Consider the following 23,647-nt stretch of genomic DNA (forward strand, 5'->3'; position numbering starts at 1 on the left):
GTCTGTCTATCTATCTATCTATCTATCTAGTATCCCTTATAATAAATGCTTCTTAGTGGCAAATACTGTTATAATGATGTTTCCATATATTTAAGTTCTCCTTAGGATAATAATGGAGTTGGAACTATATATTCTAAAACACCTATCAGAAGCTCTTTTCTTCAAAACTTCAAAAATACTGAAAGACACTGAAAAGAGGAACTAGTGAGGGAAACCCTGGTCTACTGTGGACAGCAGTGACTGCCTACAGTACTGAGGTAATGGACACAGTGAGCATTATTTTTTAAACCAAAAAGCAGAATATCTCTAAATTACATATACAACCCTGCTTCCTACTACCCCTTATCAACAGACTAGGCACACAAAACACCCACAGTGTCTTACTATAAAGCTAAATATCTTTGTCTTGCTGTCACAACATCATTGATTTTTATAACTGCATACAGCACAATAACAGAAGATCTTACTTCTGTGATTGTTTGCATCAATTCAGTGTTACAAGCCTGCATCCAACATATGCAGAAAGAGATAAATAATATGAACTTGCATGTATTTATTTTCAAAAATAATCTATTTATTTCTGTGGTACAGATGTTTCTATGTTTTAAGGTTTTTAATCTTTTGTTATGTATATTTTTCTATTAATGATTACTGATTTGCTTTACTCAGCTACTATTTGCCCAAACATTGGACTTTCTAGCATGTTTTAATTAAAGGGTAAAAGGGCAAAATACTTGAAATCAGGACTCTGCCATATTTTCTGACATGAATGAGCCTTTATATTATGGAATGTGGCTCTGTAGATGGGTTAGTTTCATGCCTTTTTAGAGTTAATGAAATGCAAGGCAGAATTTTAGCGCAAGCTATTTATCTAATACCTGATTGAACAACCATTAATAAGAATACAAATAATAACTCAGAAATTATCAAAATCCACATTCCTAGCCAATTCAAACAAAGCAGTTTCCTTAATAGATAATAATATGTAATCAAGCAAGATTTAGGTCTTATTTTTTGTACTTTGGGAAATATTACTTACCCAAGTAATAGTTCAGGGGAACGGTACCACCTGGTAGCCACATATTCTGTATAATTAGCATTGTTGCCTTCTGATAGATTCCGGGCAAAACCTAAAACCAAAAAAAATTCAATGAAAAAGTAGCATTTTTTTAAAGAAACATGTTTTTATTTTGGTATAAACTTTGATTAGTTTTGGAGTTTTTTATATGAATATTTATAATTATATTGATTAGTATGAGAAGCAGCATGGAAAGTACTGAACAGAAGTTAAGATTGGTTAAAATTCTACCCCAGTGATTTATTGGCTACAGTATACATGAAAACAGAGAAGATAACTGAATCTTCAGAACTGGAGCTTTTTCATCTAATTTTTCAACTGCCTACCTCAAAGGATTATGAGAAAAGTGCTTTCCATACTTTAAACTGATATATAAATGGGATTTTATTATCTGGCTTGTTTTACTTGAATAGTCTATCCTTGAAGAACAAATCTTAAGCAGATTAAACAGGAAGAAATAGAAAGTACTTGAAAGCAAGGAAAAGTAAAAAAGCAATTTGATAGAAATTAAGTTTAAACCAAGGTCTTTTAGCATATGTAACACACTAAACTCAAAATGGATATACATCATAAAAAATTTAGAAAAAGAACAAAATCAGATACCCTTTATAACTATGGTCAGGGGAGAATCCATTTAAAAAGTATCTTTCATTTAAAAAAATTAATAGTTTGTTTGAATTTCACCTTCATTTCCAAATATAGCCCTTTCTTCTCTGGTCCACAGCATGTCAACCCTTATTACAAAAAAATTTAAAAAGGAAAAAATAAAAAAAGGGATTCAGCAAACCCACCAAAACACATTAACTGAGTCTGAAAGTATATTCAGTATTCTATAGCTATAAGACTAGTTCTGCAAAGGGAGGGAGATGGAGTTCATTTTCACAATTTTCCGTCAGTTTCGATGTAAGGGCATAGTGTTCGGTTCCTTCTTTTTTTATTGTTTTATCTGTTCTAGTTTAAATTACATAGTCATATTTCTTGATGTAGTTTATTTCATTCTTCATTTACATCTTCCTATGTTTCTCTGAATTTTTTATATTCAGCATTTCTTTCAGTAATAATACTCCATTACATTTACATTACAGTTTTTTTAGTCATTCTTTAATTGATGGACATCTTTTTTGTCTCGAGATCCTATTATGCTATTATAAATATTTCATAATGTGCAAGATCTTTCTGTTTTGTTGGGGTTGTTTTGCCTCCTTGTCTGTCTGTCTGTCTGTCTCTCTCTCACACACACACATACACACACACATACACACAATCTAGTAATGAGGAGTTCTAGGTAGAATTATGGACATTTCAGTCACTATTTTTAGAATAATTCCAATTGCTTTCCAGAATAGAATATAAATGTGAGCTTATTGGCCCCACCAACAGTGTTTTATTGTGTCTATTGCTGTAGCCTCCCTAACATTATTTCCATTCTTTGTAATCCTTTATGAATTTGTTGGATTTGCATATCTCTTATTATTAGTAACCTGGAGCAATCTTTCATTATAATGGTTGCATTAGGGCTCAAACTATTCCAACAGTATGGGTTCAAGAATAAAACAAAATGAGGGACTCAGAATTCAGGACAGTTATCAAAAGAAGATTTAATAGCCAGAGTAGGAGGAAAGAGTATTGAGCAAAAATACAGTATTGTTTCATTTGAACTTAGCTTTCCCTGCCTATGTTGCTGATTTTGTTCTACCAATAAGAAGCATTAAAGAGAAGTTGCTGACTACTTAGGTCCTGGATTTTTTGTACTTGGAGACCAAGAAAATGTGCCAACAGCTCAAGACTTCATTCCCTTGGGTCAATTAAGTCTCAAGGAAGGATTGAATACTTTTTAAGGAAAAACTAGCCAAGCTTGTATGTATTTGGGCCTTGAGACAATTGCTCCTACCTCAGTTGGTAAAAGTTTGCAATTCTTCTTTGAGAATGCTTTGATTACTTGCACCCTTTAGGGCAGTGATAGGGAACCTTTTGAGCTTGGTGTGTCAAAATTCGCCAAAAAACTAAGCATAACTCGGGTGGCTGTCACCTTAAGAAAAAACCCATAATTTCATGATATTTATAGTTTAAATAACAAAAATGTATAATTGTAATATATAACTGTATTTAATAAACCAAAACAGGTAAATTAATATAGGTAGAATTGTCATCTATAGTGCACAGTGTCTATACTACACTACAGCAAATGTGTGGTCCCATACTTCTCTGTATGCAGCTGCATGTGGCCATGTGTCATCAAAAATGGCTACGCATGTCAGTGCTAACACGTGTCATAGGTTTGCCATCACTGCTTTAGGGAATAACTCTTAGTCTTTTCTGTTTGTTAATTCCCTTTGTATATCATAGATATCCTATAGATATCTGATACAGAGATTAACCCCCAATCAATCTCTTCAATTTCATGTAAATGAAATAATCTTTTGTGACTGTTTCAATTATGGAGAGAATTCTTAATTTAAAAAAGAGAGAAAGATCATAACAGACAAAAATAAGCAATCTGGCATTGAAAGTTCTTCACAATCTGGCCTGTAACTATCTTTCCAACTTCATTATACACTTTATAAAGCAATCAAAAACTGACTTTCTCTCTGTTCTTTATAAATTGCATTCCATCTTCCATCTCTGTGCCTTTGCAGGGCTACCCCATTTCTAGAATGGACTATCTCTTCACCTCTGCCTCCAAGATTCAGTTAAAATATAACCTAATAATACACAAAGTTTTGAAAAAAAAAAACAAAAAAAAAAACCTCTTACCTTCCATCTTAGAATCAATACTGTGTATTGGTTCCAGGGCGAAGAGTGGTTAGGGCTAGGCAATGGGGATTAAGTGACTTGCCCAGGGTCACATAGTTAGGAAGTGTCTTAGGCCAGATTTGAACCCAGGACCTCTCATCTCTGGACCTCTCTCTCAATCCACTGAGCCACCTAGCTGCCTCCATACAAAACCTTTCTTGAACCCTTCTATTGCCAGCTTTCTCTCTTGTTTTTATTATGCACATATTTATACTGATTAAGCTTACATGTTATATTAGAGCAGCTATACACTGGGATAGACCTGTGGTAGTCATCCCATGGGGTATGCAGTCAGTTTCTCCAATAAAGGTTTCGTTTCTCAAATATATAAGGAACGGAGCTAAATTTATTAGAATAAGTGGCATTAACCAATTGACAAATGGTCAAGGTATGTAAACAGAAAAGTTTTCAGAGGAAGAAATCAAAGCTATTAAGTCATATGCAAAAAATGTTCCAAATCACTAATAATTAGAGAAATGCAAATTGTGTCATTTAAAATCACTTGGGATACTTGGAACTACATTTCCCGTGATCCCTAATGGGTTTCCTGTTTTGGATGATGTATTCAAGGTGAGGGACTGTTTGAAATTAGGGGGTAGTGACTTGGAACTTGCTCTCTTTAGTTACTGGAGCTCGAGGAGAGAGGAAGGTAAATGGCGGAGGTGAGGTTGGAATAGTTTTTTCTTACAGGCGCGTGGTCAGTTTATCTCTATCAGCATGGCTTTTATTAAAATACTATTCTTCCTTTTGATCTTGGCCATCTTCATTTTTAATAATAACAGTTTGGCGAACCAGAAGGTCGAAATTCAAACTCTCAATCTTCCAGATAGCCTAACCATAGCCATGCTTTCTTTTTGGCCTGGCTTAGCTCTTTTGAGCACTTTTTTTAAAAAGGAAAGTGGCTTTCCTTGCCATGCTTTTGCTGAAAACAACAGCACGTTTTTGCCTCAGGCGGGACTCAGCCAGCCAGTCCAGCCCAAACCACCTTGGGAGGTAAGGCCAGCTGATTCTGGCTTTTGGCTTTAAACTAAAAATGCTGGAGCCCAGCCAGGGTGTCTCTGCCACTGATCTCCTGACTCCTGACCTGATCTCCATTCCTGCTGTGCCACAAGCCTGCAAGCGTCCCAGACCACTTCTCCGATCTTGCCGCTGGTGCTGCTAGTAGACCTGCTAGTCCCAGAACCCAGAGCCCCAACGGCGATGACCCCCGACTGCTGCTTTTGCTGAGATCTTCGGAGACTTCCGCCACTGCTACTTAGGATTTGGTATTGTCCCCACTACCCCCTCTCTTGGTTTAGTAATGGCCTGCATTCTAGCCCTCCATGTGTTTCTCTAAAGACCTAATTTAGGCACCCCCCACAAGCTCTCCACGTGGGTATTTTCTACAAAACTGACCTAAGCTTTTCTCTAGCCCCGAGCCTACGATCGGCACCCACGTGGACCTAGCGTCTGAACCTTGAACTAGGGATTACCGTTAATTGGGCCGCATGGCCTATTCACCCCCATACCTGCTCAGAACTTTGAATTGAGAGCAAAGACTGATTATAAAAAAAAAAAAAACTCCTTAAACTCAGCAGAACTCAATCAAAAGAACCTTAAATTGAATAAGGGGTGAACTTTTAAACCTCGGAACTGAATGAGTTTTATTTCTGTTTTAGAGAGACTGTATCTTACTGTATTTTGCTAATTAGTTTTGTAAATTAATCTTGCTTATTTCATTGATTTTCCTGTTGCACTGAATCATCTTAAGTTAATGTAGTTTGTGGCTGCTAGATTAATTCTGTTTATGATTTTATTGTAACTCCCAAATAATGAGAAAAATCTATTAGAACTGGTAAGAGGTTTTGACCAGCTTGTTATCTGATACTCATTATATTTCCTAATTTATTTCAGGTTTCATTTTTACTGTAATCAACAACAATGCTATGTTCTTGTACCATTTGAAAGTTACACATTTTTAAAGTTATAAATTGCCTTAATTTTGTTCAACTTTGGAGAGTTTGGTGCCTGCCTTGAGATTTAAATTGTAATTTTATGAGAGGTCTTTTAAAAATTTACTTTAGGTGCTTAGTACCCTTCTGTATAAGTGATAAAGTTTTTATGTATTTATTTTAAAGAATTGTGGTCTTAAAGGATAAACTTTATATATTTTATTGTGAAGAATTGTTGTCTTATATTTTTTTTTATATTAGTCTATGTTTTAACCTCTTTTATCAGAAGGGTCTAGAATTCTTGAGGATAATTTAGACCAGAAGGTTTTTTGTTTTTTTTTTTAATATCAGGTTTTTATATGAAGCAGTAACAGAATTTGTTGAGAAACCCTTAGCCAAGGTTTAAAAGTTGTAACAAGTATATGATTTTTTGAACATCATTGTTTATTGTTTTAAAATGTGTTATTAGAAATATGGTACTCTATTTGAATGTGCATTGTGAATCTGCTATTTTGTAAACCCACTTTCTCTCACAGAAAACCTCATTTTTGGATAACAAAACCCTTCTAGTTCTAAGCTACATATATATTTTTTTGATTTTTAAAACATTTTTTTATAAAGCAATTGATTTTTCCTTTTTCTCATCTTGTACTGGAAGTACATATATAATCATTATTTATCCTTTTTTTTTTTTTTATTCTACAGCGAAATAAGCTCAATGCAAATACCTGAGCCTGAGCCTGAGACTATGGGATTGTGATTAAATGCCTCTCTGATTCCAAGAAAAAGGTACATGGTCAGAGACTTGACTAAAGAATCTGCATGAATTGCAGGAGTTCTATGCCAATACTTGAAGGGCTTGAAAATTGGGGTTTGAGTCCTGGAGTCCCAATCTTTTCTAAAACTTTAGAGGACGTGGGTCCCCTCAACTTAAATTCCTAGTGAAGCACCTAAGATTCGCTATCATTTAATGACTCATTCCCTGAGAAGGTGCAGGGAAAAATCGGATCAAAAAAAGGCATTTCCCTTATTCCTCTATATATAGAGAGAAAATGGCAATTTTTCTGTAGTCCTGGCCCTGAATGGGTTATAGCAAACTGCTTAAATCGCTTTCATTGGGCCTTGAATCAAAGGCCTGTTTATTTCCCCTACATTTTTTGCACATTTTACATTTCATTCACAAGTTAATTTTTTCTCCTTTTTTTGAATTTTATTCTTTATTTTTTTATTAATTCTTTTGCCAATTGATTTCATGCACCCCCGTGACTCACTTAGCTATGCATCCTTGGCTAATCTTTTCAGGGGAGTTATGTGTCATTTAAAATTTTCCTCAGGGGTGTGTGTGTTAAGTTTTTATAATCATAATGTCTGAACTATAATCTATATTGCAAGTCAATTTTTACTCCTTTAGAAGTAAACTCAGGGGGGTAATGTTAATTCTCAGAAGAAAATGTATGTTTTGTAATCTATAATGTAAAGTTTAAATTCTTTGAAAGTAATTTCAGGGTAAGGATTTTGCCATCTCCCCAGAATCCAGATGATGAACCTGTTTGGTGGAGGCACCAAAAGATGCCTGAAGAGCCTTCACTGGATCTTGAAGACCCAAATTTGAACTTTGGGGCGCAGTTGATCTGAACTACGGGGGTTGAACGAATTGAATGCATTTATTTTGAATGGACACTCTTATGCCAGTGGGGTACTGCCCCAAATTTGGCGTTTTGTCAATGCGGCTAGCTTTTGTCCTCTTTTCTTTTGGTTTAAGATCCACTGAAAGAGACCAGTCTTTTTCAACGGATCTCAGGGGGGTTATGTGTCATTTAAAATCACTTGGGATACTTGGAACTACATTTCCCGTGATCCCTAATGGGTTTCCTGTTTTGGATGATGTATTCAAGGTGAGGGACTGTTTGAAATTAGGGGGTAGTGACTTGGAACTTGCTCTCTTTAGTTACTGGAGCTCGAGGAGAGAGGAAGGTAAATGGCGGAGGTGAGGTTGGAATAGTTTTTTCTTACAGGCGCGTGGTCAGTTTATCTCTATCAGCATGGCTTTTATTAAAATACTATTCTTCCTTTTGATCTCGGCCCTCATCATTTTTAATCATAGCAAAATTAAAGCATCTTTGAGGTACATCTCATACTCATTGGATTGGCTAAGATGACAGATAAATGACAAATGCTGGAAGGAACACAGGAAAATAGATACGTTAATGTATTGTTGGTGGAGCTATGAAATAGGCTAACTGTTCTAGAGAATTTGGAAATGTAACTAAAAAGTTATAAAATTGTACATTCCCTTTAACCCAACAGTAGCACTGGTATATCTATATACCCCAAAGAGATAAAGGAAAAAGGGAAAGGAACTACATATTGAAAAAACTACAGTAGCTTTTTTTTTTTTGGTAGTGGCAAAGAACTGGAAACTGAGGGGGATCCCTATCAACTGAGAAAAAGCTGAAAAAGTTAAGATATGAATATGAAGGAATACTATTATGATATTAAGGAATAATAGAGTAGTTTCAGAAAAATCTGGGAAAACGTTTACGAACCACTGTGAAGTAAAGTGACCAAAACCAAGAGAACAATTTATAAAATAACAGTAATTTTGTAAAGATAATCAGCTGTGACAGATTTAGCTACTCTGGTCAATACAATGATCTACCACAATCTACCACAAGGTTTCACCATGAAACAAGCTATCCAACTCTGTATAAAGGTCTGATAGACTCAATGTACAAATTGAAGCATATTTGCATATTTCTTTCTTTCTTTTTTTTTTTCAAAACATGGCTAACATGGAAATATTTTTTTCCTTTTTTTATTTAGAATATTTTCCCATGGTTAAATGATTCATGATCCCCCCTCCTCCCCGCTCTTCCCCCCCCCCTCCAAATCTGACAAGCAGTTCCACTGGGTTATACATGTATCATTGTTCAAAACCTATTATGGAAATATTTTTTGCATGAATTTATATGTATAGTAAGTGGGTATTGTATTTCTTGCATTCTTAATGGTTAGAGAAGATAGAAAATTTGGAACTAAAACAATATTTTTTTTTTAATTCAGGAAAAAGGAAAACAATTAAAATTCAATTTTTGAGACTTATCAACTGTGTAACTAAAGCAAGTCAGTTAATTTTATCATCTGTTAAGAAGAGAGGTGAACTGCAATAATCTCAAAGGGTTTTTGTAAGGATCACTTCAGACAACAGGTATAAAGCAACTTGTAAATCTTAAAATTACTATATAAATATTAGTTGTTACTTAAAAATTTTTTTTTCATGAGTTGGAAAAAAATGTAAATAAAATGTAAATAAAAAGACCACTAAAAGGAAGTGAAACTGTAGATAAACAAACATATAAAGCAAACATATTTTGCCAAATATCTATGCCACATATAAAAGATAGAATGCAGTTTTAAAGAATATCATTTGTCATTGAGGTTAAATTACCACTCTGAGTTTAGATGACCTGGTCATTTTATAGGCAATACCAGTGGTAAATGGATCACCTGACTGGTACTGGTGAAAGTAATACACATGCAGCAATTATATAATCAGCCTGAGTTAGTTGCTGTGAAGTCAGATTCTAATGTATGAGTTCTTAATTTGAGGTCAAAGTTTAAAAAATTTTAAAAAGGAAGGTCTAAAGTAGACTGTAAAATTATCTTAAAATTCAGGTCTTAGGATCCAGACTCTTCCTCATCACTGCTTTGGTACTCTGGTATATAATTCTTGTCACAGCTACTTTGTGGTATTTTCCTATTAAAGTATGTTCTCTTCACCAAAAATTTATATTTGATAGACATACAAAATGCCAGTAACATATTTTGAGACATGTTAAATTTGATAAGGATAATCTTAACTACATTCAAATACAGTTATAACAAAACAAAGTTCCCTCTTAGAGGCTTTAGTTTTGGAACTCATAAAATATTTACATACTCACTGAATTTTCTGAAGTCCATTTCCTATTGTTTGCTACTAGTTATTACCAAAATAACATCTGCTTTATGCCAATAAATAAAAGACCATAGAGTAAACTTCCATTTTAAGACCATGTGAGTATAGAAGGGGAAAAACAGGAACATCTTACCTGTACTATAGACTAAATAATGATATTTAAAGGTTTATGAAGTACTAAAAGCCCTTAGTGCTGAAAAAATGATTTAATAAATCTGGGTGATCATTCTAATTTGTGCTACCAATATCAACTAACAAGAAGAGTAAAAGCAGTTCGAACAAGTCAAACATGAACATATTTCTAAATAAAAATTATATTTCCAAATAAAAATGAAATGCTGTGCTGATAAATACTTTTGATAGATGCTGTTTTATCAATACGCTATAATAAAATGAAAATCAATGAAAATTATGTCAAGGTCTATCAGTGTGCTTAAATTCATCAGGAAGAATGTCCTAACTATGATGTCAATATTAATAAAGTCAATTTTTATCAATGGTAGAAAAAGAAGAAAAGAGTTTCTGTGTTAAATATGCACACAAAGGATTTAATAATTTTTAAAAAACAATGAAGGAAAAAATCTGTTTTTTGAACAAAGGGAAGAGAAAACTATGAGAAAGAAACTCTAGGGGAAAATGTCCGAATTTTCGTGAAGAAGTCTAAAACGTCTTCAATAGATGTTATAGATAAGTTTTTAAATTAATGAGTTTATAATATATAATCATCAGATAATTGGAAGCAGTGCTAGTTCTAAAGTTGGGTCTACATGAAGTCAATGACTGAAATACTGGGGTTAAGAATGTTTGCGGCAGAAGAAGCAGAAATTGAATATCAAGTGTAAATTTTGTGGGAAAATCCAAATACTAAATATGTTTTGTTTGATTTAGTAAGCTATTCTCTTCAGTTATCTGTGGAAACCAGGATGCATAAGCATTTGATATTTAAACAATCAATAGTTTTCTATCCACAGAGCACTAAGATTTCCATAGTGTTTAATACTGTCATGTTTGTAAATTTATTCTAGGTCTCATTAAATCAGGTAGTGAATCTGTCAGAAGAAAAAACTGGCCAAAATGATTTTGCTTTTTTAATACGACTGAGGACAAATGTTCAAAGGACATCACAATGATCACAAAGTCATTAATTCTCCCTTAACCTATTGCAAATTTTAAGATGTTTTGTACTTGTGCACACATTGCCTAAGACAGTTATATTGCATCCTAATGGAATAACAATTACTCATTTAATTCAAAAATGATCCTGGCAAACATTTACAAAGTGATTTAAGATTTTCAAAATGTTCTACACATATTATCTCCTTTGATCTTCAAAACAACCCTAAGAATAGGTGCTAATAACACCCCCATTTTATAGAGGAGAAAACTTAGACTAACAAAGTTTAAACGATTTGCCTAAGGTCACAAAACTAGTAAGGGTCTGAGGCAGGATTTAAATTTGGATCTTCCTGACTCCTACTCCATCATTCCATATCCACTATACTATATCGGTAACATAAATTTACTAAATCAGCAACAATTCCTTTTTAAGAGATCACACAGAAAACTGGGAAATACACAAAAATTAGTGCAAAAAATTAAAGTACATGGAAAAATTAAAAGTGCAAATACATTCTTAAAACTTTCCTTCATGAGATAATATTTTCAAGCTTTAATTTTTTAAAATTTAAATGTGAGTTATTAATGGTAATAATAACAATAATGAAAATAACATTCTAATGGCATTCCTATTTCTTAATTGTGCCTCATAGGTAAAAACACACAATGGGAGTTTGGGCGCTGTAGGAAGACAAGTTAATGGTAGGTCAATAAGTCCTTTTTATGGGCACATTGGGTATTGTAGGAAAATATAAGTGAGGTAATGGGGTCACCAGGGATATTACAATAAACTAAGTGGTTTGTGGGAACACACTCTAGGATTTATGAGAGACTGGACCAGGGTGAAGAGACCAGAGTTTTACTGGATCTCTACAGGAATGGCAGTTGATCTTAACTGTCACCAGCTTCCACTAGACCATAGTAACAGGCTAACAAGGTAAAAGGGACTTAACAGCTTTAATTATGTTAGACTAAAAGGTGGGAAAAGATTTCTATACTTAAAATCTAAGGGATAAAACCACAGGGCAATGGGAGGACTTATTCTACTAAGTGATCTAAACTAACAGGGCCCAAGGAGCTATAAATGGAGTCTCTGGGTTTCTGCCTCAAACCTGGAGCCTGCCAGGCTTGAGTACAGCTGGGGCTTTTGTGGCTTTGGGATTCTCACTGCAATCCACTGATGATCTCTGGATGCCAGGACCTAATGTTGTCTCAGGAACCAAGTAGTAAGGGTTTTGCTTGAAGCACTGTCCTCCAGTACCCAAACTTCACCTCTTCTCTTGGCTCTGTAGATCTTGTCCTTTTTCTAAATGCCACACCACACAGGATCCCGGGGGAAATCAGGAAGCAGGGTGTCCTTTGCTCTGAGGTCTCCCAGGCTGGCAACAGTTTTGCCCACCACTAATGGAGTCCACACACAGAGCACAGACAGACTTCCTCCTCCTTCATTCCAACCTGGAATTCCCAGCTCCAGCTCCTTCCTGCTAGGTACTTCCTAATCAATATATAATCAATACCTAATAACCAGCTAATCTAATCTTACTCATAACAGTATACAATGTGGCATAAGATGCATTTCTGCAAGTGATTTAAGAAGTGCTTTACTTTTAAAATGGTCTTTTCTTTATTAAGAATAGCTAGACCAGCAGAACATTTTTTCCTATTATTGGGGGTTCTATGTGTATTTGTTTTCTATTTAGAATTCTCTTTAGAAATTTCAGTAACATCGGACCTCATGGGAATTATGTGCCCACACAAATATCTATACACAATAAATAATATACAATGTATACACATAAAGCTTCAATAGGATTTAGTTGACAGTAATCACACCAGTGAATAAGAAGGCAGCTAGGAATCTATATTCTGAAAGTTAAAATGTTAAGTACATGCAGGAAAAATCAAGAGAAAATCCTTTAGCCTTTTATATTTAGTTTTTTTATTTCTTTCACATCCATCACAGAACCTTATCTAAAAGTATGGGATAATGCAAAGAACAATGAACTTGGAACTCAGACAATTCTTACTTCTCTTATAACTGCTTAGTCACACAAAATGGTGATAATCATATCATATGCAACCTATGTTTCACAGAAGAGTTATGAGGGGAGTTTTTGTCACCTTTAAAGTACCAAACAAATGTGAATTATGATTATGATTACTATAATATTCAGAATACAAAAGGTTCTCCATAAAAGTTGGCTAATTTGAAAGACATTCAACGCAAAACTTTTCTTTCTAAATGTTCCACAAGACAGTTTCTCACAAGAGAAAATTCCTGAACATTTAATGCCTTATAGACATTACTAAATTAAAAAGACACGTTTCCTTCTATTTGTGGCATCAAGTAAAAGCAGAGATGTTACAGACAGGGTTGACAATCCTTTATTTGAATTCCAATTATTTTAAGGATGTTTTGAATTTATTTAGGCTTTTGGAAACAAAACTTCATTTGTGATGATATTCATTAAAGTGAAAATATCATGTTAAAATTCTAAAGGTGACTTTGATCAGTACATGAGCTTGTCAAGTCTCAAACTTTTTAAAAGAAGTTCTTCCCCCAATACTCCAATGTATAGTTCTGGATCTAGTCGATTAAATAATTTTAATCTGAAATTTTTATAGTACATAGTATCATGTTTAGCAAGATTATTCAATAAATGCTATTCAACAGCATTCTTCCCTTGCAAGGCTGTACAACTTAAACATAAAACCCTACTGGGTGTGGCATTGTCCAATCACATGTAGATTATCTGTAATATAACTAGTTATGAAAAGATGTAACAAAGAAATTAATAAAACCTGGTATTTAGAAAAATCTCTTTGAAATACATGCACATATAAAGATGTACACAAAGAGATTTGTAAATAACGATTTCTTTAAGAAAAATGAATTCTATCAAGATAATTACCAGTATTCAAAAATCTGTCATTATTTTCCTAAGGTAAATACATTATTATTATGCTAGGTGCTGGGTTTATGTATATATTAATTTACCTGTCTCCTAAGAAATAATTGTCAAAAATGCTGAACAATATGAATCTATAAAACAGTGAAAACTTTTATATTATACAGAAGTAGGGGTATTCTGATCATATTTCTCAATAAAACACATGACAATAAATTTATCAATTTAAATGGATTCAATTGATAAATGGCCCTTTTAATACATCTTGGAAAAACAACTCACCTGTAATCGCTATTCCAATAAAGAATATGACCCATTTTCTTTTCAACTTACCAAAATCACACAGCTTCAGGATGTCACTATGGCTGATTAAGAGATTTTCTGGTTTTATATCTGTAATATCAAATTGTTTTTAAGAGGTAAACTACTTTCAATATTCATCAGGTAAATGTTTATTCATTTTAACTACTGAATTAAAAACTCCAAGTAATTTGAATAGCCATCCCTGGCAGCAAAACCTTGGAAACAAATTTCATGCAAATATACTAATGTTTCAATTAATTATTATTCAAATGTGCAAACTGTAAGTTCAGAATTGCTGTCTTGTTCCTTCTCCCTTTTTAATCTTGAGGGTGTTAAATGAATCCTAAAGCAGAGAATGGCAAAAATTTAACTGAATACATCAAGTGCTTAAAGGACTATTAAAAAAACAACAACAATATAGATGTTTCTAAATTACAAATACTTCTAAAGATATAGAATTGCTTTAGGTCATACTAAACGAATGTAGAAAAGCAACTCTGATTTTTATCCTAAATGTTAAAGATACTCTAGGAGGATAGAAGAGGCCATAAACATTGTTTAAATGTTCTCTCTTGAGAGGCACAATTCTTTTTAATTTTTAAAAAATAAAACCACAATGCCCATTAAAATATTAGAGAATATATTAGCTAGAGCAAATGCTAAAGGAGTGAAAAAATGCATGACACAATGCCCTAACAGTTGTGACTGTTGGTTTCTATTCACATGTGCCAAGTAACTGACCTATAAAAGCTTCCATATCTTCCATACTCTGTATAATGAGATTAAATCAGGTGTTTATCAAGATTCTCAAGACCAATGCAAAAGAACATAATGTTATTAGCAATTAATCATGACAACAGTCTCTGAAAGCTCAGATGAACTTGCCAATTTTTCATAGAGGAGAATAAATGGGATGGGGAAGACAGAAGAAAGAATTTGACAAGTGAACAACACTATATATTTATTATATATAATAAATATATATAGAGTGGTCATTGTGAAATAATATATATATTATTTCACAATGACCACATCCTCTACATTTTAAAATTATTTCCCTGGTTTTATTTTTTAACTGCCAACAAATATTAATAGCCAACATTTATTTATATAACATTTTAAGGTTTACAAAAGCACTTTAAATATATTATCTCATTTGATTCAGTGCTTAAAACAGTACACTTGATAAATGCTTGTTAATATGATTGAACTTGATCATAATAGTATCTACTATATTGANGATTCTCAAGACCAATGCAAAAGAACATAATGTTATTAGCAATTAATCATGACAACAGTCTCTGAAAGCTCAGATGAACTTGCCAATTTTTCATAGAGGAGAATAAATGGGATGGGGAAGACAGAAGAAAGAATTTGACAAGTGAACAACACTATATATTTATTATATATAATAAATATATATAGAGTGGTCATTGTGAAATAATATATATATTATTTCACAATGACCACATCCTCTACATTTTAAAATTATTTCCCTGGTTTTATTTTTTAACTGCCAACAAATATTAATAGCCAACATTTATTTATATAACATTTTAAGGTTTACAAAAGCACTTTAAATATATTATCTCATTTGATTCAGTGCTTAAAACAGTACACTTGATAAATGCTTGTTAATATGATTGAACTTGATCATAATAGTATCTACTATATTGAAGAGTTCAAATAAAAAGTAGCTTAGAGATTTTAAGAATGAGGGGAAATGAGAAAAATCATTGTGTCTTCTGCTAATTATCCAGTTCTGATTCACTGTTGCTTCAATCAATGTTTAGCTGACTTTCTCACTAGAGAGCAAGATAAGGGGACTGAAAGAAAGCAGACCACAAGTCACTTCCCTTCATTGCCAGTATGCATCCCTAAAAGATAAGAAAAATACCACCCCTGAAGGATGACTACTCTTTTCCTTGGCACAAATGGCTTATGAGCAAACTGGACAATCCTTTACTTTAAATAATATCAGTATAATTATGCAATGTCAGATTCTGAATCCTTGGTGGAAGGCTGAGAGTAGGAGAGCAGGGGATAGAGAGATATCAAGTTAGAGGAGTTCAGTTCAGAGAGAGGAATACTAATAGAGGGGACATAATAATTTTTTTGAGCTTCAGTTTCCTCATCTGAAAAAGAAACGGGCACATCCATACACATGATAACTATTCACAGAGATAATGGGTGGTTCAAATAACATAACAAATGTTTTACAAACCTCAGCATGATATAAATACCAGCTACTTTTTGTGTTTGTTTGTCATTTATTCATTGGTATCCATTAATACTTGAAAACATTAAGTACTAAGAGTGACAATCAATTGAGAGAATCTTTTCTGTTTTTCTAAAATAATAGTTATTTTTTTATTTTTCCAATTGCCAAGCATTTTTCCCCTTGGGGGGAAAAAATAAAAAGATCTTATAACAAATATGCATAGTCAAGTAAAATTAAATCCCACATTGACTACATACAAAATTGTGTTTCTTGAACTACTATCATTTTGATATTGTCAGATCCAAGCAAGTACTGACAACTGGAAAGATCATTAACCAAAAGCACTTATAGGGTATGAATCTGGGTTTTCTTTGGTACCTTGCCCTTGAGCTATTTCCAAGGGCTCCTTGGCAACTCCTCTTTGCTCCATTATCACAGTGCTAGTTTTGAAATGTGCTGGCTTTGTATGTGGGGTCCTTTTTGCCAATGAGAGCTCTTATAGCTGTTAAAGGATATAATCGTTGAGGCAACAAAGTGCTCGTGTCATCACATCTAATTGCTTACTGCATTATAAACAAACACCTAATGGAGCACAAGCTGATCTGAAGTATAATACAAATTTCTCACTTGTATTTAGTTGAAATGAAAATGTTAGTGTACCACTACTAAATACTTTTAAGAAAAGAGAAATTCAAATGTTACATTCTTAATATCTTATGGGAATTTTTTCTCTTCAATTATTTCTAGAGATATGTTAAATTTAGAAAATTACACACTCACCTCGATGAACAATATCATTCTTATGGCACCAGTGAATTGCCTTAATTAGCTGGTAGATATAGCTTTTTACTTTATCAGGTGGAACTCCGTTTGGCATTTCTTCTAGCAATTCAAGCATATTCTAAACATTAAGTAGGTAAATATCATTAGCTAGTTTCATAAATTTTGTATTAACAGTTTTAACATATTTTAATCTATTTACTTCATAGTATGATTTTTTTAAAAACTATCTTTTTCTAGAAGGCATTTCCTAAAAGATCTAAACGTCCTCAAGATTAAAAATTAAATATACACAATATTTGAAAAATTAAAGTCAAAGGAAAACAAACAAACATCAAGTCACTTGATAGATAAGAAACAGTGTACTTTCTTGCAATCCTAAAAGAGTTGAGTTTACAATATCATACCGATGAGGAAACAGAGGCCCCTAAAAAAAAGTAATAACATCATAGAATATAAGTTGTTTTGTTGTTTGGTTGTGTCTGATTCTTCCTGATCCCATTTTGAGGTTTTCTTGACAAAGATACTATAGTTGTTTGCCATTTCCTTCTCCAGCTCATTTTACAAATGAGGAAACTAAGGCAAACAAGTTAAGTGCCTTGCCCAGGATTGCATGGCTGGTAAGTGTCTAAGGCCAGATTTGAGGTGGCACAGTGAATAAAACATTGGGCCTGGAGTCACAAAGACTTGAAAGTTCAAATTATCTTTTTATAAAAAATGTATTTTTCCATGGTTATATGATTCATGATTTTTCCTACCCCTCTTCTCTACCCCAACCGGGATTTAACAAGCAACTCCACTGGGTTATACAGGTATCATTGTTCAAAACCTATTTCCATATTATTCATATTTGCGGTAGTGATCTTTTAACATAAAAACTCCAATCATATCCTCATCGAAATCACGTGATCAGTCATATATTTTTTCTTTTGAGTGTCTGCTCCCACAGTTCTTTCTCTAGTTGTGGATAGCATTCTTTCTCATAAGTTCCTCGGGATTGTCCTGGGTCATTGCATTGCTGCTAGTAGAAAAGTCTATTACATTTGATTGTGCCACAATGTTTCACTCTCCGTATACAATGTTCTCTTGGTTCTGTTCCTTTTGCTCTGCATTAATTCTTAGACGTCTTTCCAGTTCACATAGACATCCTCGAGTTCATCATTCCATCAAATTACATCTTCAACTAGGCTTTCCTTGGCTGGTCTAGCTTATGCTAATCACTCTCTTTTCTTGGAGAATTTTGTCTTAGGTAGTTTGTATTTTATAATCACCTACTATCTTGAAACTAAATTGTTTCCTAAGTGTCTTCTCTATGAAATAAGACTATAAGATAGCAATAAGAAAACACATCTTACAGTTCTCTTGTATCTTTTTCTACACAAAAAGCATTTCATCTCTAATGTTTGTTTCCAAAAGCTACCCTTGGAATTCATTTCCAGATCTAATTGCTAGTCTCATCAAGAACTATATAAGACAGGGGGGCAGCTGGGTGGCTTAGTTGATTGAGAGCCAGGCCTAGAGACAGGAGGTCCTAGGTTCAAATCTGGCCTCAGACACTTCCTGTGTGATCCTGGGCAAGTTACTTGGTTTTTATTTAAAACAAACAAAACAAAACAATGTAAAACAATTGAATTTAATATTCCTAATCAGAAAAAAACACAATTACAAAGTAAGAGAATCTGATACTTTGGTAATTTAACAAAAATTAAATAATAAGCAATGATAACTTTTTAAATAAGGTACCTTTATAAACTACTCACATATTCAATCAAGAATGTCTTTTTTTAATTATTTTTTTTGGTTATTGCTACAATCCTAAAAATATCTTAAAACAATTAGTTGGTTAGTCCTAACAAGTCAAACCAAATCTATCTTTCCTGAAAACACTATTATTTTTTCAGCACTAACTCAGGACTAGCTAACTCTAGGGACAAGATCACAAATAAAACAATCAGTAAAAATAAGCATAAGAAAAAATAAGATCTAGTACTGCTATGGAAGACCAGGATAAAAGTCAGCTTTCCAGGTCTTTTGGTCCTTTGTTTATTTTTAAACATCTTTATTTTCCTATAGTGATTAGTAGTTAAATAAAATACTTTAAAAATCTCAAGTAAGCTAATAGGGAAGTCAATTTGTAATTCTTCCTTCTGTAAGCAACACAGTATAGCAAGAAACACGAGCATAAGACTCCTTCAGGATGATCCTGTTGGGATGAAAGAAATATCTTATAAAGTTAAGTAAAGAGGTGCTTATGGATTAAAATTAGTGAGCTACATGAGGCCAAATTAGGAGGCATCAAATTGTAATCTGAGAAATTTGGACTTTGTAAGCAATTGAGAGCCACAGAAAGTATTAGAAATGGGAAGTGACATGATAAGTGCGGTATTTTAGGAAGATTAATTGGGTCATGACAGTATAACACACAATGGCCTGGAAGGAGGTAGGATGAATTCAGTTTAAACCAATAGTAATTTATGAAGCAATAGGTCTTTGCCAGGCACTGACTATGCAAAGAAAAATTAAACAATTCCTTCCCTCATAGTTTAAGTTATTAGGGGGAAGTTGGGGGAAAGAGCAAACATAAAGAAAATTAAATACAGAAGCTCTACAAACATGTTCCTGGGGGCTTCAGGAGGAAGACACAACTTCCTGGGTATCAGGAGAGGATTCCTATAAGGAGGTGGCACACTCCCCTCTCCCCCTGAAAAAAAAGGAAGCTGGAAGTTCTAGACTGAAGAAATGAGGAGAGAATACATTTTAGGCATGGGGCCACCTGTGTCAAGGTAAGGAAACAAGAGACTGAACTGTTATGTATAGGAAATAGTTCAGATTAGAGAGACTCAGAGTACTTAAAGGAGAGGGATGTGCAGTAAGCTGGAAATAAGAGTTAGGACATAAATCATTCAGGGCTTTAAAAATCAAACAAAGGAGCTTGAGAGTTTTGGTTTTTTTTCTAAAAAGAAAAAGGAAGTCACTGGAGTTCCTTGAGTAAATACATGAGTAATAATCATTTAACTAATTAGCATTAAGTAGCTATAAGTGGGCAGCTAGGTGGTACAATGTAGAGAGCATTGGGCCTAGAGTCAAGAAGGCCTGAGTTCAAATCTAGTGCCACTTATTAGCTATGTGACTCTGGGAAAGTCATTAAATATTGTTTGCCTCAGTTTCCTCATCAGTAAAATGAACTGGAAAAGGAAATGACGAACCACTCCAATATATTTGCCAAAAAAATCCTAAATGGGGACATTAAAGAGTTATACAAAACTGAAATGATTGAACAACATGTACAAGACACCAGTCAAACTTGTGCTTTAAGGAATATCAATCTTAAATCAGTCAGTGGAAACTGGAGGCAGGGAGGCCAATTAATATACTATTGCAATAACCAAAGCAAGAGATGATAAGGCCTTGAACTAGAATAAGCAGCAATGTGAGTGTAAAGAAGGGTATAGATATGAAAGATATTTGCAAAGTAGATGATATCTTTCATAAGATTTAGACAATTGGTTGAATATGTGGGGTGAGTGGGAGGAAAAAGCTGAAGATGACTTTGAGATTTTAAATCAGAGACAAAAGAGAGTTGTGGTGCCAGAAATAGAAACTGGGCAGCTAGAAAGGAGGGAATATTTAAGGGTTTTGAAAAAGAATGAGTCTGGATTTGGACATGTTGGGCTGGAGATGGCTAAGGGATATAGTGTTGAAGATGTCCTATAAATAGCTCCTGATCTCTCCAAGGTCACTTTGACCTCTAAGTCTATGCTATTATGATGATACCATACAATATTTCATTAAGGGTGGAGGTGGTGATAATGAGAAAGCCTAAGGAGGAACAACTGAACAATATTCCTGGATTTGTTGGGTAGAAGGAAAATGGGAATGGGCAGATGGGAGTATACTGGGAACAAGACGGCACTGTTAAAATACATGTCACAATCATTCTGAAAATCACCCCTGCAAATAAACACTCATCAAGTAATATATTTTAGTTTAGTTACAGAATCTGAAATACCATTTCAACTGTACCTTATAAAACTACTTCCTTCTAGTGCTACAATAACTATGAAATCCAGTCAAGTCAACAAGTATATATTAAGTAACCATACTGAGCCAATGCCACACATTCAAGAATACAAAGAAAGGGAGAAAATAGTGCTTATTATAAGGGAACTAACAATCCAAAGGGAAAAAATATGCCAACAACTATGTGCAAACAAGAGAGATACAAGAGAAATTGAAGGTAATTTTGAAGAGAAGACAATAAGATTAAGGATGGCAGGGAAAACTTATTGAAGTGAGGCCTTAGCTGAGCCTGGAAGAAAGCCAGAAAAGTTGGGAAGTGGAAACAGGAGGCAGAGTGTTCCAGACAAAAGGGGACAACAGAGGGAAATGTCTGAAGTAGAAAAATGGTGAGGTCTCTGAGAAAGGAGGACAGTGTCACTAGATCACAAAGTACATGGAAGGGGTCAGAAGTGGGAAGGTAGGAAGGATTCAGGTTTAAAAAAGACTTTTAAGTCAAATAAAGAATATTTTATTTGATCCTTGAGGTAACAGAGAACTATGAGAGCTTAGGGATAGGGGAGTTTTCTCACCTATACACATACATATCTTCAATATTCTCCATCTCTAAGCAAATTTTGGAAGATTGTTATATTATTGAAAAGGGTGAAGAAATGAGTATTTTACCTTTGTTTCCTCATGTCAAAAATGATGTAATGTTCCTCCAAGAATTTTACAGGAATGCCTAGTAAAGGGGAGGAACCTGAGTAGAAATGTAATGGCTAGGAAAAAATGATAGCCAGCATGGTAAGGATGCTTAGGAAAAGGACTATACAAATTAGTTTCCACAATGCCAGATCTTCTTAAACTCCCTCCTCCAAAGGTAGAAAGCTCATATTTGGAGTAATACTGTGGAATAAGGAAGGAAAGAACAGACCTTGTCTTATATACAGTTTGTCTCATCATACAGGAAAGGCCATATGCACAACAATTACTCAGTTTCACATAAAGAGATTTTGCCTGCTTTTAGTTTAAGGTCAGATATTTCTATGAATCATAATCAAAGTACAATACTTCAAATGACTGATCCTACTAAACCTATACAACCCTATTCTTTATGTGAAAGAATTCTAGAGATTTTGAAAAAGCACTCTGCACTAAACTTTTTTTTTTTTAAAATCCTTACTTTTTGTCCTAATAAAAACTCTTAAGATAGAAGAGGCAAGGGCTGGGCAAATGGAGTTAAGGGACTTGCCCAGGATCACAAAGCTAGGACGTGTCTGAGACCAAATTTGAACCCAGGTCCTCCTAACTACAGGCCTATCATTGTAGCTGCTGTGCCAGCTAGATGCCCCAGCAGATACTAACTTAATATGCTTCTATAGACAAGAAAAAGATAAGACTTATTTGCTCTCGAAAACTGAATTCTAATAATTTCTAAAACAAGTAATACTTACTAAACATACAATATAACCAGGCACGTAATTTTAGAGATGTATAATCATAATTTAGGGACAGGGTCTTAACTATTTTTCCTAAATATAAAGATGACCTTTCTTCAAAGGGTGACAAAAATTACTACTCTGTTGATTTTGCCAACAATCTTAAGAAGTTAATATTGCAAAATGGTTGGTGCTCATTTCCATCTTTTATGGAGAGAAGATGAATCAAAGAAGCTAGAAAACAGCCTGAGTGGTCTCAAACTCCAATAGGTCTATGGGACACAATATGGATAGAAAAAATAAAGGGAAAGGACCTCCTTGGATCCTAATCTCATATTTGCCCACTAACTGGCTTGACTTCTTTAGGAACCCATTTCATTCATTCTATGTGAGAGAAAAGAATATAACACAAACATTCATGGACTGTTTGGAAGAAAATGAGCACAAGTGAAAAGTAGAACCATCTAATCTCAAAATTTTTGCTGAGGTCAAGAGTGCAGGATCACTTTTTGTAGGATCTGAACTTGATCATTAGAGACCTATCTTAAGAAATCCCCTTTCCTTCTACAAAGTCTCCTTTAACTCTACTTGTCCTTAATGATTTCTCTGAATATATTGCATATCCATAAAAATCACTGTTGACACCAATACATTTTAGTAATTAATCATTTATAATCTTCTCCTGTTCTGTATTGGTGGAGAGAGTTTTCTCATTCAGGGATTCTCTATACCAATAAAATAATTACAGATCCACAATGTCTTATAGAACATATCATGATTTATTGGAAAGAATATTACTAACAGGCAGGAAATTGGATTCTGAATCCAAGTTTTCCTTCTGCTTCTTACTAGGTATATAAACTTAGGAAAGTGATTTAAACTCTGTTTCCACTGATTCATCTGTAACTTTGAAAAAACTACCTACCTGAAAAAAATGTAAACTATAAAGGTCTCTTCTAGCATTTAAAACTATGATTCTATCTTTAGCTCAAAATATAATGTAATGGGGGGTAGCTGGGTAGCTCAGTGGATTGAGAGCCAGGACTAGAGATGGGAGGTCTTAGGTTCAAATCTGGCCTCAGACACTTCCCAGCTGTGTGGCCCTGGGCAAGTCACTTGA

The 23,647-nt window shown here is 33.9% G+C and overlaps 1 protein-coding gene across 1 annotated transcript in view; it reads right to left on the reverse strand.

The window, feature by feature from the left end:
* The window catches only part of CDKL5 (cyclin dependent kinase like 5), a 131,023-nt gene that overhangs the window by 58,438 nt on the left and 48,938 nt on the right, over window positions 1-23,647 (reverse strand). The window contains exons 5-7 of the mRNA XM_044669264.1: window positions 17,090-17,210; window positions 14,119-14,178; window positions 1,040-1,130 (exon numbers count right to left, since the gene is read on the reverse strand). Coding sequence (XP_044525199.1) covers window positions 1,040-1,130; window positions 14,119-14,178; window positions 17,090-17,210 — 272 coding nt within the window. The remainder of the gene's footprint in view (window positions 1-1,039; window positions 1,131-14,118; window positions 14,179-17,089; window positions 17,211-23,647) is intronic.

This window comes from Gracilinanus agilis, chromosome 3 (assembly GCF_016433145.1).
Source record: "Gracilinanus agilis isolate LMUSP501 chromosome 3, AgileGrace, whole genome shotgun sequence".
Taxonomy (NCBI): Eukaryota; Metazoa; Chordata; class Mammalia; order Didelphimorphia; family Didelphidae; genus Gracilinanus; species Gracilinanus agilis.